General features: G+C 42.0%; 1 protein-coding gene across 2 annotated transcripts in view; it reads left to right on the forward strand.

Moving 5' to 3' along the window:
- The window catches only part of LOC127660198 (A disintegrin and metalloproteinase with thrombospondin motifs 2-like), a 257731-nt gene that overhangs the window by 195537 nt on the left and 46019 nt on the right, over positions 1-16175 (forward strand). For both annotated transcript variants that reach the window (XM_052150320.1, XM_052150321.1), the window contains exons 7-9: positions 303-408; positions 2440-2583; positions 3043-3175. In XM_052150320.1, coding sequence (XP_052006280.1) covers positions 303-408; positions 2440-2583; positions 3043-3175 — 383 coding nt within the window. The remainder of the gene's footprint in view (positions 1-302; positions 409-2439; positions 2584-3042; positions 3176-16175) is intronic.

The following is a 16175-nucleotide window of genomic DNA, read 5'->3' on the forward strand; positions in this document are numbered from 1 at the left end:
CACCTCGCAACATACAGGACTTGAAGGATCTGCTGAAATGTCTTGGTGTCAGATACCACAGGACACATTCAGGGGTCTTATAGAGTCCATGCCTCTGCGGATCAGCACTGTTATGTGGGCTCGCAGAGTTCCAACAGCATATTAGGCAGGTGGTCATAATGTTTTGTCTCATCAATGTAAAACTGACCCAAAATTGAGCTAAATCTTACAAAACCAAATTTTGGGTATGTGTTTGTGAGTGTATTTGTTTAATGAAGATGTGAGGAGGACAAACTCAATCAGGTGTTCTTGTGCATTGCTAGGTTACGCTCCTGTCACAGGCATGTGTCATCCCGTACGGAGTTGCACTCTCAACCATGAGGATGGTTTCTCATCTGCATTCGTGGTTGCGCATGAAACTGGCCATGTGTGAGTATATGTGTGAAAATATGTAAACAATATATTTCTGGGTCTTGATGATCAGTTATGGGTGACCACATGATCAAGTCAAGTAATTTTTATTTGTATAGTGCTTTTCATAAAACATCGTTTCAAAGCAGAAAATCATGCATTAACAGAAAATGAAACTGTAATATCTATAAAGTCTTAGAGTCATCATTGTGTACTTTTATTAAATATGATTGTGAATTGTGTATAAAAATAAACAATTAAATAATAATAAACTCCAAGATGTTGGTTAATGGAGAAAAAAAACTTGGCTCACTTTGGGTGCCAGTTCCCCTCTGGCTAACAGCATGAATATAATGCCAATATTGTGTGCAGTGCAGGTTTTAAATTCTTAAACTAAGTAAGTGTTAAGGGCCAGTGTTTAAACAAACATTTTGTATGAACTGTAAGATGAATAATGTATTTTAAGTCCATATTAGATTTACTGCAGAAGTTTACATACAGTTGATGCAATTGTCTTATATTATTTGGCCGAATAAGGCCTTTGTTGGCAATAAATTGATAGTCTGTGTATTCCGTTTCAAGAGTGTAGTCCATTATTAGACCAAGGTGACGCAGGCAGAGATCAGTGAGGTGAATCGCAGTTCAACCGGAAGGTTATTTCGGTGAGGTCTATCCTAAGTCCAAGGTTCAGGCAATGGCGTATGAAGTATCCCATGTCTTATGGTTGGAGTTGGCATCAGTTCATCCCCTGAAGTCCATCGTAATAGACTGATGTGATGTCTGGCTTGCACCGGCTGCATTTAGTCATCGTCACTCAGTGACATGTAACTGTGGAGTCCGACTACAAGCAGGAACTGAGCTGGATCTGGTCGGCTCTGTTAACCTTGGGATATGAATCCCGAGGTTGAGACAGGGAAACAAATAGAATAATATTAGCATAGATGCCATTCAATATTTTGTAGAGTTATAGATCATGATAAATATTTCTGGTTCTGGCAGATCTAACTAAAGCAGCCTAATTGTGAGTTGATTGATAAATAAGAGTCTTTAGTCTAGACTTAAACTGAGTGAGTGTGTCTGAATCTCGAACAGTGTTAGGGAATCGATACAATAGTTTAGGAGCCAAATAGGAAAAGTATCTACCTGCTTTTGTGGATTTTGATATTCTTGGAACTATCAACAGGCCAGAATTTTGTGATCATAATGAACACGATGGAATAGTTAACAAAATGTTTGAATTAATATAAAATTGAACAGGTAGCCAATGTAACAATGATATAATGGGGCTAATATGATCATATAATACGATCATATATATAGAGTAAAATAATTTTATAGCAGCTTATTTTTAGAAGATTTTGGTCCAATAATTAGTACCTCTGTTTTGCCGGCATTGAGTATAAGGACGTTTCTGGCCATCCAGTATTTGATCTCATTGATACACTCTGCTAATTTAGAGAATTGTGAAATTTCGTCGGGTTTCTAAGAAATATAAAGTTGGGTATCATTGTCATAACAGTGGAAACGTATTCGTGATTCCTGATAATATCTCCCAGGGGAAGAATAAAAAAGGAGAAAAGCAGAGGCCTTAAACTGATCTCTGTGGCATTCCATACTTACCTTTTGTTTGATTTGACAATTCCTCATTTACACAGACAAAGTGATAGCTAAATAGGACCTGAACCATGCTGATGCAATTCCACAAATGCAAACATAATTCTCCAGCCTATTCAAGAGAATGTGGTGATCTATGGTGATGAATGCAGCACTAAGATCAAAAAGCACTAGAAGAGAAATTCAGCCATGATCAGATAATAAGAGCAAGTTATTTGTAACTCTGAAAAGTGCATTCTCTGTTGTAGTTATAGTAGCATTCATTCTATGAGACTAGGTTATTTTCATGACTTTCTGAAAAGAAAAAAGACAAATCTCATGTACATTCCCTGTTGGACTTTGTTATTTGACAAACGTGTTAATGAGACTTTACTTTCTAGAAATCCACAGTGCTAAAAGTGCCCTAAGTTGAAGAAACATCCGTGTGTGTTATAGGTTGGGAATGGAGCATGATGGGCAGGGGAATCGTTGTGGAGATGAGGTGCAGATGGGGAGCATCATGGCCCCACTAGTGCAGGCTGCTTTCCATCGGTTTCACTGGTCCCGCTGTAGTCAACAGGAACTGGGTCGATACCTACAGTAAGTGCTGGACATACAAGTACAGTGGGCTCCAAAAGTCTGAAACCACTACCCAGAAATGTTTCTATTGTATTATTACCATAAAATATGAGTGACAAGCTAACAAAGTTTACACAAATTTCAGAATTTCTTAGTATTTGGTATGTCCCCTCTTTTGCTTCAACAAAGGAGTTAAATTGTCGCACATTTGATTAAGAACCTATTCTGGTGCATCTGAAATATTTCAGTTTAATGTTATGTAATAACTTTTCTTTGTTTAAAAAATCCTTAAATAACAGATTTTAAATGTTGTTTCAGGCTTTTGGATCTCACTGTACATACACACAGAATCACTTACTCACATACTGTACACACAACTCAATCAACCACAACCAATACTGAATGTGCACAGCGAATAAATACATTTTACTCACTGTATACTTAGACTGTTGATTAGACCATCTCATTCTTCCTCTGTAGTTCGTATGATTGTCTCCGTGATGACCCATTCGAGCACACATGGGAGGAGCTTCCACAGCTGCCCGGGCTTCATTACTCCATGAACGAACAGTGTCGCTTTGACTTCGGAGCCGGATACATGATGTGCACAGCGGTCAGTCTCAAATTCACTATTGCTCTGTCTTTTCCATTTCAAGTAATGCATTATTATTATAAGATTGTAAAATCACTATAAGCATGTATAATTTCCCCTTTGACAACCATCAGCTTTTCATAACAATCACCATTTGTGAGTCATTGGGTTCACCTTATTTGTTGTGACCCAGTATGATGTGTTATACATGCTAATAATGCATTATGAAAGTAACACAGTGTCCTGTGTTAAGTGAGTTTTGATATCTGTACATGCTGAAGGGAAAAAAGCCTGTTAAACAGGAGAAGAACTAGGTTTTAAAGAAATAGTTCAGCCAAAAGTAAAATTTGGTCATTATTTTCTCACCCTCATGTTGTTCCAAACTCGTTTGCTGTTATTTTTTCATTATAGAACACAAATATATATAAATATATTTTTTACAGAATCCTTACCTTGAATAATGACTTTTCATAATTTTCATTCTGCTCAAAGAGTTATATGGCTTCAGAGGACTTGGAATATTGCCAAAGTCATACTATTAGAATACTTTCATAATTTTTTATAGTTTGGAGCTAAACCCTTTAAGCTCCAATTGGTCGACCAAGAATAAGTATCAAATAATTAGTGGTGCTTGCAAAGCAACACTATTGTAATCTCACATACTTATTATTATTCTTCCGTACAAAACTTCGGCACCTAACTCGCACCGTTTGGCGTAGACCCAGGAATGAGGTGTCAAATCGAACGGCCTATTGAGGACACGTATGCTATGACTTTTCTAAGGGTTGGGTGGTACGATGTTCGCACAGCGGACGAAAAAGCGGCCAAAAAAGTCCCATTGACTTAACATTGCGGAATGTTCAGAAATGTAAATCCCAACTGATGTATTCACACATCAGACAAAAAGGGCCTGACAGCCCTGCCTCTCTCCCTCTCTCTCTCCCTCAGAGGATTTATTTTATCAAGCAGCCAATAAGTAATGAGCTAAAATCTTCATAGCCACACCCTAAAACATGCTAAAAACATGCTAGCGTCATGATAACACATGCTAGCATCACCTAGCGAAGTGCTAAAACATGCTAAAAACGTCCTAGCATCATGCTAACACATGTTAGCATCACCTAGCAAAGTGTTAAAACATGTTAAAAACGTGCTAACATCATGTTAACACATGCTAGCATCACCTAGCGAAGTGTTAAAACATGCTAAATACGTGTTACCATCATGCTAACAAATGCTAGCATCGACTAGCGAAGTGATAAAACAAGCTAAAAACATCCTAGCATCATGTTAACACATGTTAGCATCGCCTAGCGAAGTGTTAAAACATGTTAAAAACGTGTTATCATCATGCTAACAAATGCAAACATCGACTAGCGAAGTGTTAAAACATGCTAAAAACGTCCTAGCATCATGCTAACACATGCTAGCATTGTCTAGCGAAGTGCTAAAACATGCTAACAATGTGCTAGCAGCATGCTAACACATGCTAGCATCTCCTAGCGAAGTGCTAACACATGCTAAAAACGTGCTAGCATCATTTTAACACATGCTAGCATCGCCTAGCGAAGTGCTAAAACATGTTAAAAATGTGTTAGCATCATGTTAACACAAATATAAAACCTACATGCTACCATCATGAAAAAAAAACATGCTAGCAACATTCTATGACCATTATTTTAGTGCTTATTAACAAGTTAGAAAATGCTATTTGACGAGTTTTCCCACGGCAAGCACCACTAAAATTTTCTTCAGGAAATGTACCTATCTAGTTAATAACTATAATCTTTACTAACACAAATAGGTATCATTTTAAAGCTTAAAAGCTCTACTTTACAATGCATGTAAGCATTATCACCAAAACTGAACAAGTGCTGTGAATTTTGCAGACAAATCAGAAGTGTTCTGTTTTGATAATTTAGTAATAATTTTGCACTTTGCATATTATTGTAATTGGTAAAAGCATCAAAGTGATCGGAGAGCCATGTGTCATATGTTGTTGGAAAGCTCTCAAAGTGTACAATACAACCAGCCAATTTGTTTTACTCAAAAACAAAAATGCACCGAGTAATATTGAAGTAAATGTCTTTGGCATGCATGTGACATGTAAACAGGTGTTGCTTACAGAACATAAACTATCACATAACATTACTTAGAAGAGACAATTATCTTTAAAACAAGCCCACACAATGTAATCGGATGCATATATCATTAAATAATCCATACGAAGCATAATGTGCACACAGCACATAAAGTGCTACAGTATCTGGCTTTCATGGATCAGATGACTTCATCTGAAATTATGTAGTTCGTTGTCCAGCATCATGGAACACTAAACCAATTGTATTAGGATTCAGGTCTCTGCAACCAGAGGTGGAAGTCATCCAAATATGGGGAGAGAGAGAGGAAAATACTCTTATTACATATGGCCACCAGGGGATGGCGCCAAGTACATGACACCAACTAAATGATGGCTCAAATGACACAGAATGGAACTGAATGAGATCTCGTTACTCATGCCTGCATGCTTTGGATTGAGAGCATACCATTAGTAATTGTTGTATTTGCATGTGTATTGAGTTCTTATGTACAATTATTATGTTGTATTTGTTTTGAGAGGCTTTTTGACACTTGGAGAATTTTTGGACACTAGGATAAATTATTTTTGTAATGCTACAACTTTTTATTGCTTTGTTGTATCAACACACTGTTTAACTCGATTACAGCTTGCATAACTAGGAACAGTTTTTTTTTCCAAGCTGCCTTTTTTTACACCCTGAGATATAAAATGTCAAATCAGAAAAATAAGAGGGAAAAAAAAAGTCAATCTTTGGCTCTTTTGTTTTCAGCAGTTTCTTAGGCTGAGAGTCTCATAATTTATCATAAATAATATAATAATATAAAATAAAAGTTTCTTTTAAATTATACCAAATAACTGACCCTCTTTGTTTTTGTTTTTGGTGTTGTTGTTTTTGAGTTTTAAGCCTTTAATTTTAGATCTCTTTGAAGATTCTTTAAAATTCTCCTTTTGTTTTCCACTGGAAAAATAACAGCTTATGGGTTTAGAACTACATCAAGGTGAGTAAATATATAATATTTTTTTTTAGGATAAATCTGCACCCCTCCTGTAGCTCATCAGCAGGCTTTGATTATATGTAGATGTCTCAATATAAAATATTTTCAGCATTCACAATAAGAAAAACATATACACAGAATTTTACATAATCTTACTCTATTTCACACAGACACAAAATGTGAGGCTAATTACACCATTCAAGATTCACTGTTGAAAAAATATATATGATTATCTGAATAATGTGTTTACTTATTTAAAATGAAAATGGCCCATCAGATAATCAAAACTAGATGGCAAGGTTTTGAAATCACTTGATGTTGCTTAAATAAACTGCATAAAAATGATTTAAAGAATCCTTTGTGCTCACAAAATGAAATTCCAGCTACACAACACTACTTGGACTGTACTTCACTGTCTTGTTAAACATTCCCTTAGCTGCAAAAGGTGGGGCCATCGGGAGCCCAGGTAAGGTGTTCTACTCAGTGGTAAATCTGGTCTCTCTTGGTTCAATTCCAATGGTCTTATTGTTAATTGTATTACATGTTTTTGTTTGTTGTTGAACTCATTGTCATAATGCAGACAAGCACGCACCAGGATACTAAACCCACAGTTGACTTTTTCGAATATCTTTCGTACTGATTTTAACTTAAATTTGTTTAAATAAATTGCCACATTTTTTTTCTTTTTTTGTGTGCACAATTTTGAATATAAAGTGATGCACATGGTGAAGTTAAAGGAATATTGCATGTTCAACACTAGAAGTTAAAATACTGTCAATTGCCACAGAATTTGTTTTTTTCGCTTGGATTGCAAAAAATAAAGGAAAAACTCAAATTATATTAAAATAATACATTAAAAATAAAATCACAAAAAATCCATGTCTGTGCAAAGTTATATCCCATTTTTAAACTTCTGTCTTGACCATGTAAAGTTGGTAAATAAATTGCAATAACTTTCGCCATTCACATGTAATTATACTAGAATACTTAAAGACATACCATAAATACCTGCAAAGTACTGTTTACATTGAGGAAACTCCACGCACAAGAATTAATATATGTCAGGCATGCATAGTTTCTGGTTCATCCGCCTTGAAAAGTAGTACACCGCAAAAAGGACAATTTAGACAACTTTATAGCTGAAATAACACATTTTTGTAGGGAAGAATTAATTTGTGTTTTAACAAAGATACATGCAAGCTTCACATTTCTGATGGTCTGCTACATGTGCCCCATATACTTCCATTATAAATACACTATTGTAGACACATTTTTGGTTTGTTTGTGCAATAGTATTTGACAGCATGCCTCAGATTCTTTCAACAGAGCTTCATGACTTATAAAACCTGAACATTCCTTCAATGTCAAGTTAACCTGATTACTGCAGTCTATGATGCTCTCAGGGGCTTTTCAGTCAATTTTCTGCATTCCTTAGAAAAATACAGTTCACCTTCTGTCACTCATTCGACGTTGTGTCGATGTAGAAATGCCCCTGAATGCTTTGACAGCCCTCTAAAAGAGTATATATTTCTATAAAAGAGTAAACACATTGATGTTGAATGTCTTTTTAAAGACGTGTCTTTTTCAAGATGCCCTTCCCTCATCATGTCATTCCTGGATGCGGTCGATACCACTCCGCTTCTGACGGCCACAGGTGCTGCCTCTCGTGTCTGGGCAGAGATCACACAGAGGCAGCGTTTGTGGATGGCTCATGTTCTCACTGAGAGAACATGACCATGGCAACATTGCGGTTGCGGCTCTCATTCTTCCGAGGGAAAGCCACTCTACCCATGGGTGTAGGGCTGGCGCCTGGGGCGATTTTGGGAATTTAACGGGCGTGGTTTTGCCGGGTAAATCCCCGTGTACCACCCGTTCCCTAGCACGCTTGTTTGCCCCCGTCTGGTTCTGAGATGAAACCGGGTCCACGGGTACACAGAACTCCCCCAGCTGGATAAGAGAGTTGCAGTGCACCTATGCCTGCAAAACGGCGCCACCTGGTGGGTTTGACCATCTCTCCCCTCCAAGGCCTGTAGGTTGATGGCGACCAAGGCCTCCAGCGCCACTGGACAGACCGCCTCCGCTGTGCACGCTATGGCCCTCCAGCATGTCCACCAGGCCAAAGCGCTAAGAGATCTGCATTTGGGTAGTCCTGGTCCTGATGTGCTGCAGGAACTGCACTTGGTGACCGACCTCACCCTCCCTGCCACGGAGATCACAGCACATGCTCTCGGACAGGTGATGGGCCCCCACGTGGTCCAGGAACGCCATCTGTGGCTTAATCTGGTCGAGATGCGGGACCCCGACAAGGCTCGCTTTCTCAGTGCCCCCATCTCCCAGATCGGCCTATTCGGCGACACCGTAGATGGCTTTTCCCAGCAGTTCTCGACGGTGAATTAACAGACGGAGGGCATTCAACACATCTTGTCCTGCCTTGAATCAAGATACCGCATTCCGTCTGCTCACCGAGGGCGTCCCCCTGTGGCGGTGAAACCCCAGGCAGCTCCGCCCCAGCATAAAGCTCCCCGCAAGAAGGGGGCACCCCCATCTCACGGACCACCTCCCAGACCTAGAAGGCTCCCAAGCGCTCCAGAGATGGGCAACCTAGGGAGACAGACATCTGGCACAGACTCCCGTTCAAGATGCTGACGTATTCTGACATACATCCGGCATCAAGATTGGTTCATGGTGGTAGACCTGAAGGATTCATACTTTCACGTCTCAATATTACCCCGTCACAGACCCTTTCTACGGTTCGCTTTCGATGGCCAGGCATATTAGTACAAGGTCCTCCCTTTTGGTCTGTCCCTGTCCCCTCGTGTCTTCACGAAAGTCGCAGAGGCAGCTGTTGCCCCGTTAAGGGATGTAGGTATTCGCATACTCAACTCCCTCGATGACTGGCTAAACTCAGCGCACTCTTGACAGTTGCTCTGTGTGCACAGGGACCTTGTGCTCACGCACCTCAGCCGTTTAGGGCTTTGGGTCAACTAGGAAAAGAGCAAGCTCTCCCCGGTTCAGAGCATCTTGACATGGAGTTAGACTCAGTCTGAATGACAATGCGCCTCACGAGCGAGCATGCACAGTCGGACCCGGAGTTCGTTCATAACGGGCACAGCAAATTGGTGTTCTTCCTGATTTGAAGACCCACAGAGCTGTGCAGTCGGGTCAATGCTCTCATTCCTGCAGGAGAGGCTTTCCCCCTCCACCTTGAAGGTTTATGTAGCCGCCATAGCGGCTCACCACAATGCAGTGGATGGTAAGTTGTTAGGGAAGCACGATCTGATCATCAGGTAACTTAGAGGTGCCTGGATGCTGAACTCTCCGTTGTCTGCTCAGGCCTTGGGGGAGCCCCGTTTGAGCTGCCAGACTCAGTCGAACTAAAGCCCCTCTCCTTGAAGACGGCCCTCCTGATCATGCTCACTTCCATCAAGAGGGTTGGGGACCTGCAAGCACTCTCTCTCAGTGACACTTGCCCTGGACTTCAGTCCGGCAGGCTCTCACGTCATCCTGAGACCCCAACTGGGCTACGTGCCCAAGGTTCCTACAACCCCGTTCTGGGATCAGGTAGTAAACCTGCAAGCGTTGCCCCAAGAGGAGGCAGACTCAGCCTTATCGTTGCTCTGTCCGTCGTGTGCTTTACTCACCTATTTGGATTGCACGCAGGGCTTTAGACACTCTGAGCAGCTTTTTGTCTGCTTTGGTGGACAGCATAAAGGGAACGCTGACTCCAAACAGAGGCTTGCTCACTGGATCGTGGATGCCATTGCGTTGGCCTACCAGACCCAGTTGACCGGTTGTATCGCTTGCGCATAGCGCCTTTCCCCTCCCCTGAGGTGAAGATGTGCACTCTACTCCCCCAGTCGAGTCCTCAAGTCATGGACCCTGGGTGTACTTCTAACCTCCGAACTCAGCAGAGGAAGTTTGCAGCCAGACCCACCGCAGGCACCAACTTGCCTGTGCTGGAATAGGTGCTCCACAGATTCTGGGTATTTTCCGTGGTACGGTCCCCCTGTCGGTGGACCCGCATCTCCCTTAGTCGCCATGTTTGTAGAGCTACTCCCCGTCGGGGCAGGACCTATCACCACGCCACTTCCATGTCTGGCTGGTAAGCCCATGTGACGTATTTGCCACATGTTAACCTCCCCAGTTGGGCTGTGGGATGTGGTCTCCTCGGGGTCTTTTCCCCCTGAAAGAATAGGATTGGAAAAGAATGCTTACATCGACACAACGTCAAGTGAGTGACAGAAGGGGAATGTCTCGTTACTGTCATAACCTCCATTCCCTGATGGTGGGAACGAGATGTTGTGTCCCTCTTGCCACAACACTGTACTAAGCCACTGAAAGGACCTGGAACTTACTCTCAGCTCCTCAGCTCAAAACCTGTCTGAACAGATGCACGCTTCCCTCCTTTTATAACCTTAAGTCCGGGGGAGGGGCATGCAAATTCTGTTCACCAATTCTCATTGGCCTTTTCTCAAAGATGAGAGGTAATCGGGGCTCTCAAGAGAGACCCATAGTGTCACTACATCAACACAACATCTCGTTCGCTCCATCAGTGAACGGAGGTTACGACAGTATCCGAGACGATATCCATGAACTTGCTGGAGCAAGTTTCACACAAAACTTCAAAAAATCTTCAGGTGATAAATAATTGTCTACACAGCAAAAACATTTTGAACTTCTTTTCCTGTAAAAATATCTAAACATTCGTTTAACTACAATGATTTACTTGAAGCAGAATATACATTATTAGAAAAAAAATGTAATAAAAAATGCTGCAGGTAATCACAGCCATACAGATAGATGGACAATACAGCATGAATAAATAAATAGGGACTGTCCCAAAAAAAAATGGTGTGTGGAACAACTTTCTTACACCACAGGATCTGCCATTGCTCTGTAGGGTACATATATAATTTTGTGATGTGGATGGGGTCAGTTAAAATGGGTATTTTGCACGCATTTTACCACCCTAATATGTAAGGTAATTTGCACGCGTGCTAAATTTAGGGTCTCAAAATGTGTGAGCTATGAACTAAATTAAACTGTCCTTATTAGGTAAGGAAATGTATAACGGAATTAGTCGCTTTCGACAACCATTATAACTTAGATAAATGACAAATAACTAGATTATTTGTCTTAATAGATTCTCCACCATTGAAAACATAATTCAATGTTTAATTCTATCAGCTCACAATTTCTACTGTAAGGAATTAGTTTTAATAATTGAATTATGATGAATTCACTTATTGGAGTGATATTATTCTCATGGCTTATTGAAAATAATATCACGTGCATTTAGGTACAGCGTTGAAGTGAAATATTTCAGAAACAGGGATGAGATTATTGATCAAAATATAACACATTCAAGTCGTCTTTGAACACAGACAAACTTTATTACTATTCTAAACATAAATCTAACACATATATATTGTACATAAGACAGGTTGGTGAAAAGTGACAGAAGGTGAAATATATATTCAGTACAGTGAAAATTAACTTTACGGAGTCTGTTGACAATAACTTAAGAACCATTTATCCTTCTTTGAGTCTACATTGATTTGCAATCGGATTACCCATATTATTTGAATAATACACTAGCACTTTGAGCACAATATTGGAGATGTACTTGCATTCTTTGTGGCGTTTCATTGGTTCTTGGCGCCTGGTCGGAAGTTCGTTCTGTCGATGTTTTGACTTCTTTATGGTCAAAGTTTATTGTCTGTATGAATTAGGTTAATTGTGAAGCGAGGCCTTCTCAATCCTCCTTGGGACGTCAAGCCCCAAGATCCCTTGGATCTCACATGGGAGGACCTGGCCGTCAGCAGAGCGACCAGACAAAGCACGTGCAGGCCGAAGAAGAGCAAGCAAGGAGAGCAAGAGCAGCTGAAGAGAGCAAGAGATTTCAAGAGAGAGACTTCTTCCTGTTTGGAACTATTTGAACTGAGATTGGCCGCATCCCCCAAAGGTGTCCTGCGCCAATCAGAAATGACTTTTCAGAGTCACATGGTCAACTGGGCTGTCTTTTCTGACAGTTGAGTTCTGGTCCTTTGTTTCAGACTCTTAAACATTTCCTGCTTAAAAATAGTGCATATTTAATCATGAACTTTATATCTTGCAAATGGTACAAGAGACATGAAATTCACTGTCATCTGCTTTCTCAATGTAATCAAACAAATGTTTGCATTCCAAATATTATTATTTTTTTATAGATATTATACCTGTAGGTAAAAAAAACATGAAAATCCCTGGTTACCAAATCATATTGGTTTTACACATCATTGTATTTTATCAAGTTAAACCTTATAGTAACCATTCTTAGTAGAATGAGATAAATCATACATAATTAAAGATTATATTTATCAATTATAGGTGATTGCACATCGCTACACACATTTTAAAGAGGTCCATCAGTATATAATCATTAATTTGTCTTGTACAAACGTTACCACAGTTCAAAGTGATTTTCAGCATTATCTAGCAAGGCTAGATTAAGATGAAATGTCTTAGATTTGTGCAAATCTGATAGTACTTGTAACCTTAAAAAAGAGAAGTCTGGTTTAACACTGTGTGGAAGATCAGGTTGCAGAGGGGCCTTTCTGACCAATCAGGATGCCTGGGCCATTTGATTTATGACTGTGAAGAATTCCAGGACTGCAAAGGTTGAAAACACTAGATTCAAGTCATATCATTTCAATTCTTCTGCACGTATAATCCAACAGCTCATTCGAAAGATGTGCCCAAGCCTCCGTTACTAACTTAAAAAACGTCTCTGGTTACTTAACTGTAACCCCTGTTCCCTGATAAAAGCAGAACGAGATGCTGCGCAGACTTAGTGCTTTGGGAACAACTTTAGGTGTGACAAGCTGTGAATATGTGTGCAACACGTCAATGAAATTGACCAGAATTTATAGCCTCTGCTGGTGACATCATTGGATGCACCTGTAGCAGGGCTATAAATAGATGCGTCACTGGTGCATCGTCAGATATTTTGTCTGAAGAGCAGTCCTGGGGCATCCCAGTGCAGCAATGAAGAGCAGCATCTCGTTTTGATTTTATCAGGGAACAGGGGTTACAATTAAGTAACCCGAGACGTTCCCTGTCAAAAAAGCTACACTTTGATGCTGCGCTGAATTAGCCCTTTGGGAACAAGATTACCAACGCCTCCGCACTGTGGATATCTGGACCCCTTATGGTTTAGTAGTGTGCTCACAAGCGCACGAGAGGTCTCAGACATGAGCTTGAGATGTTGACTCAAGGACATAAAAGCCCGGAATGGCATGAACATCCAAACTCTATAAAATTGTATGAATGTGTTTGGAGAGGACCAGCCTGCCGCATCACAAACATGTTGCAGAGGGACACCTCTAGCCACAGCTTTAGAGGAGGTGACCTCTCTGGTAGAGTGAGCCCTGATACCTACTGGCGAAGCTTGACCGTGTGCCTCGTAGGCCAGGGCAATAGCGTTCCTAACCCAATGCTACATAGTCTGCTTGGTGGCGGCCGCCCCCTGTTGCAGCCCCCATGGCAAATTAATAGTTGCCCTGACTTATGCCACTGGCTGGTGCGGTGGGCATAAGTCTGAAGGGCACAGACTTGACAAAGTCCGTGAAGACTTTCCTGCTCTGGTGTTGTAAACCGCGGGGAGCAGAAGGATTCGAGAGTGACCGGATGAACAGTCGAGAAAGGAACCTTAGGCTGGTAGTCAGGATGAGGGTGCAAAATTGCTTTAGCCATTCCTGGGGCATAATCGAAGCAGGCCGGCAAGACAGACAGAGCCTGTAGATCCCCAATTATTTTTAGAGAAGTAATTGCTATAAGAAAAAAACATCTTGAGAGTCAGAAGTTTATCAGACGCTGATAGGTTCTAAGGGGGTCTCAACCAGACCCTCAAGGGCTATTGCTAAGTCCCATGAAGGGATCCTGGTCCTAGCAGGAGGTCTCAATCGCATGGCTCCACGAACGAAGCAAGCGAAAAGAGGATGTCTCCCCAATGGCACCCCGTCAAGCCGATAGAGCAGCCACGTAAACCCTGAGAGTGGCGGGGCATGTGCCTGCTGATCTTTTTTTCCTGCAGAAATTCCAGAACTGAAGCAATCTGGCAGTTAACTGGATCTGCGTTATGTGCGCTGCACCATCTTTCAAAGACACCCCTTTTATTGGCGTAACTTCAAGTAGAGGGAGCTCTAGCACTTAGAATGGTCTCAGTAACTTCAGGTGAAAGCCCAGTGTCCCTCAGTTGGTACCCTTCAGGGGCCAAACATGAAGGTTCCACAGCTCGGGCCGGGGATGAAATATTGTCCACTGCACTTGAGACAGAAGGTCCTTCCTGTCTGGAATCGCCCAAGGCGAGCAGCCGAGGAGAGACATTATCTCAGAGAACCATACCCTGTTCGGCCAGCGTGGCACTATCAGTAAGAGACAGGACCCTTGCTGGCGAACTCTGGCCAAGACTCCCGGGAGCAGAAAAACCGGGAAAAAGCATACAGGTGCATTCTGGGCCATGTATGTGCCATCGCGTCCAGACCCAGGGGGGCTGGGTGACTCAGAGAGAAGTAGAGGGGACATTGCGCTGTCTGTTGGGAGACAAAGAGGTCCACTTCTGCTCTTGTAAAATCTCAACCAGATTTGTTCCACTACCTCGGGGTGGAGTTTCCTCTCTCCCATCGGTATTTTCTGTCTGGATAGTAAATCTGATCCCATTCAGGCATCCAGGGATGTAAGCATATTATGTTTCATAATACAGGAGCTTGCCCTGGGCCCAAAGAAGAACTGCTGTGCCAGTCTGTTCAGCTGGCGTGAACGTAGACCTCCTTGATGGTTTATGTAAGAGACTACCGCTGTGTTGTCCACCCGCAAGACATGGCAGCCTCTGGAGGAAGTATTTCAGGGCCAGAAATACAGCCATCAACTCCAGACAGTTAATGTGACAATCGATCTGACGACCCTCCCATTCCCCTTGAGCTGGACGACCACTTAGCAACCTGCGATGGCAAGACACACCTAGCGTGGGACCCAAAGTGAGGAACCGGGTTCTGAACCACATAGCAAGGGTACATAGCATGCGGCGCGTAACCCTTATCAGCCTAGGGGATTGGCCCTTGGATGAAATCCCCTGGCTTTGAGCCACAACTGAAACGGTCTCATGTGCAGATGGCCCAAAAGGATCACCGACGACGCAGATTGCATGAGACCTAGTATTCGTTGGTACGGACAAGCAGTGTAACCTTGGCCTAGCCTGACTTTTCTCAGGGTGTTCTGAATGGACAGATTCGAGCAGGAGACAATTGTGCCCGCATCGTGATTGAATTCAATACAACGCTCAGATAGGTGATTCCCTGAGTGGGAGAGAGAACACTCTTTTTGATGTTGAGTCTCAGACCCAGAGAAACCAGATGAGTTAAGACGTTATCCCTGTGCTGTAATGCTAGTTCTTGTGACTGTGCTAGTATCAGCCAGTCGTCTATGTAATTTAGAATGCGGATGCCCCGAAGTTGCAAAGGAGCCAGTGCTGCATCCATGCATTCCATGAATGTGCGGGGTGATAAGGGTGGACCGAATGGAAGAACACGATATTGGAAAGCTTCTCCCCTGATAGCGAACCTCGGGAACTTCCGGTGTTGTGGCAGACTTTCTATATGAAAGTATGCGTCCATGAGATCGATCGTGACCAACCAATCGCGATGTTGGATTTGAGCCACGACCGTCTTGACGGTTAGCATCTTGAACTTGATCGCCCTCGGAGCGATTCAAGCCTCGAAGGTCTAAAATCGGACGCAACACCCATCCTTCTTGGGAACCAGGAAGGAACACCTAAAGTTGTTCCCAAAGCGCTAAGTCAGCGCAGCATCAAAGTGTAGCTTTTTGACAGGTAACACACTTTGTAACTAGTTACGACAGCTTGGGCTGTTTCTAAAAGGTTACTCGAGGAATGTGTATGAGCGAGAGA

Source organism: Xyrauchen texanus, chromosome 19 (assembly GCF_025860055.1).
Source record: "Xyrauchen texanus isolate HMW12.3.18 chromosome 19, RBS_HiC_50CHRs, whole genome shotgun sequence".
Taxonomy (NCBI): Eukaryota; Metazoa; Chordata; class Actinopteri; order Cypriniformes; family Catostomidae; genus Xyrauchen; species Xyrauchen texanus.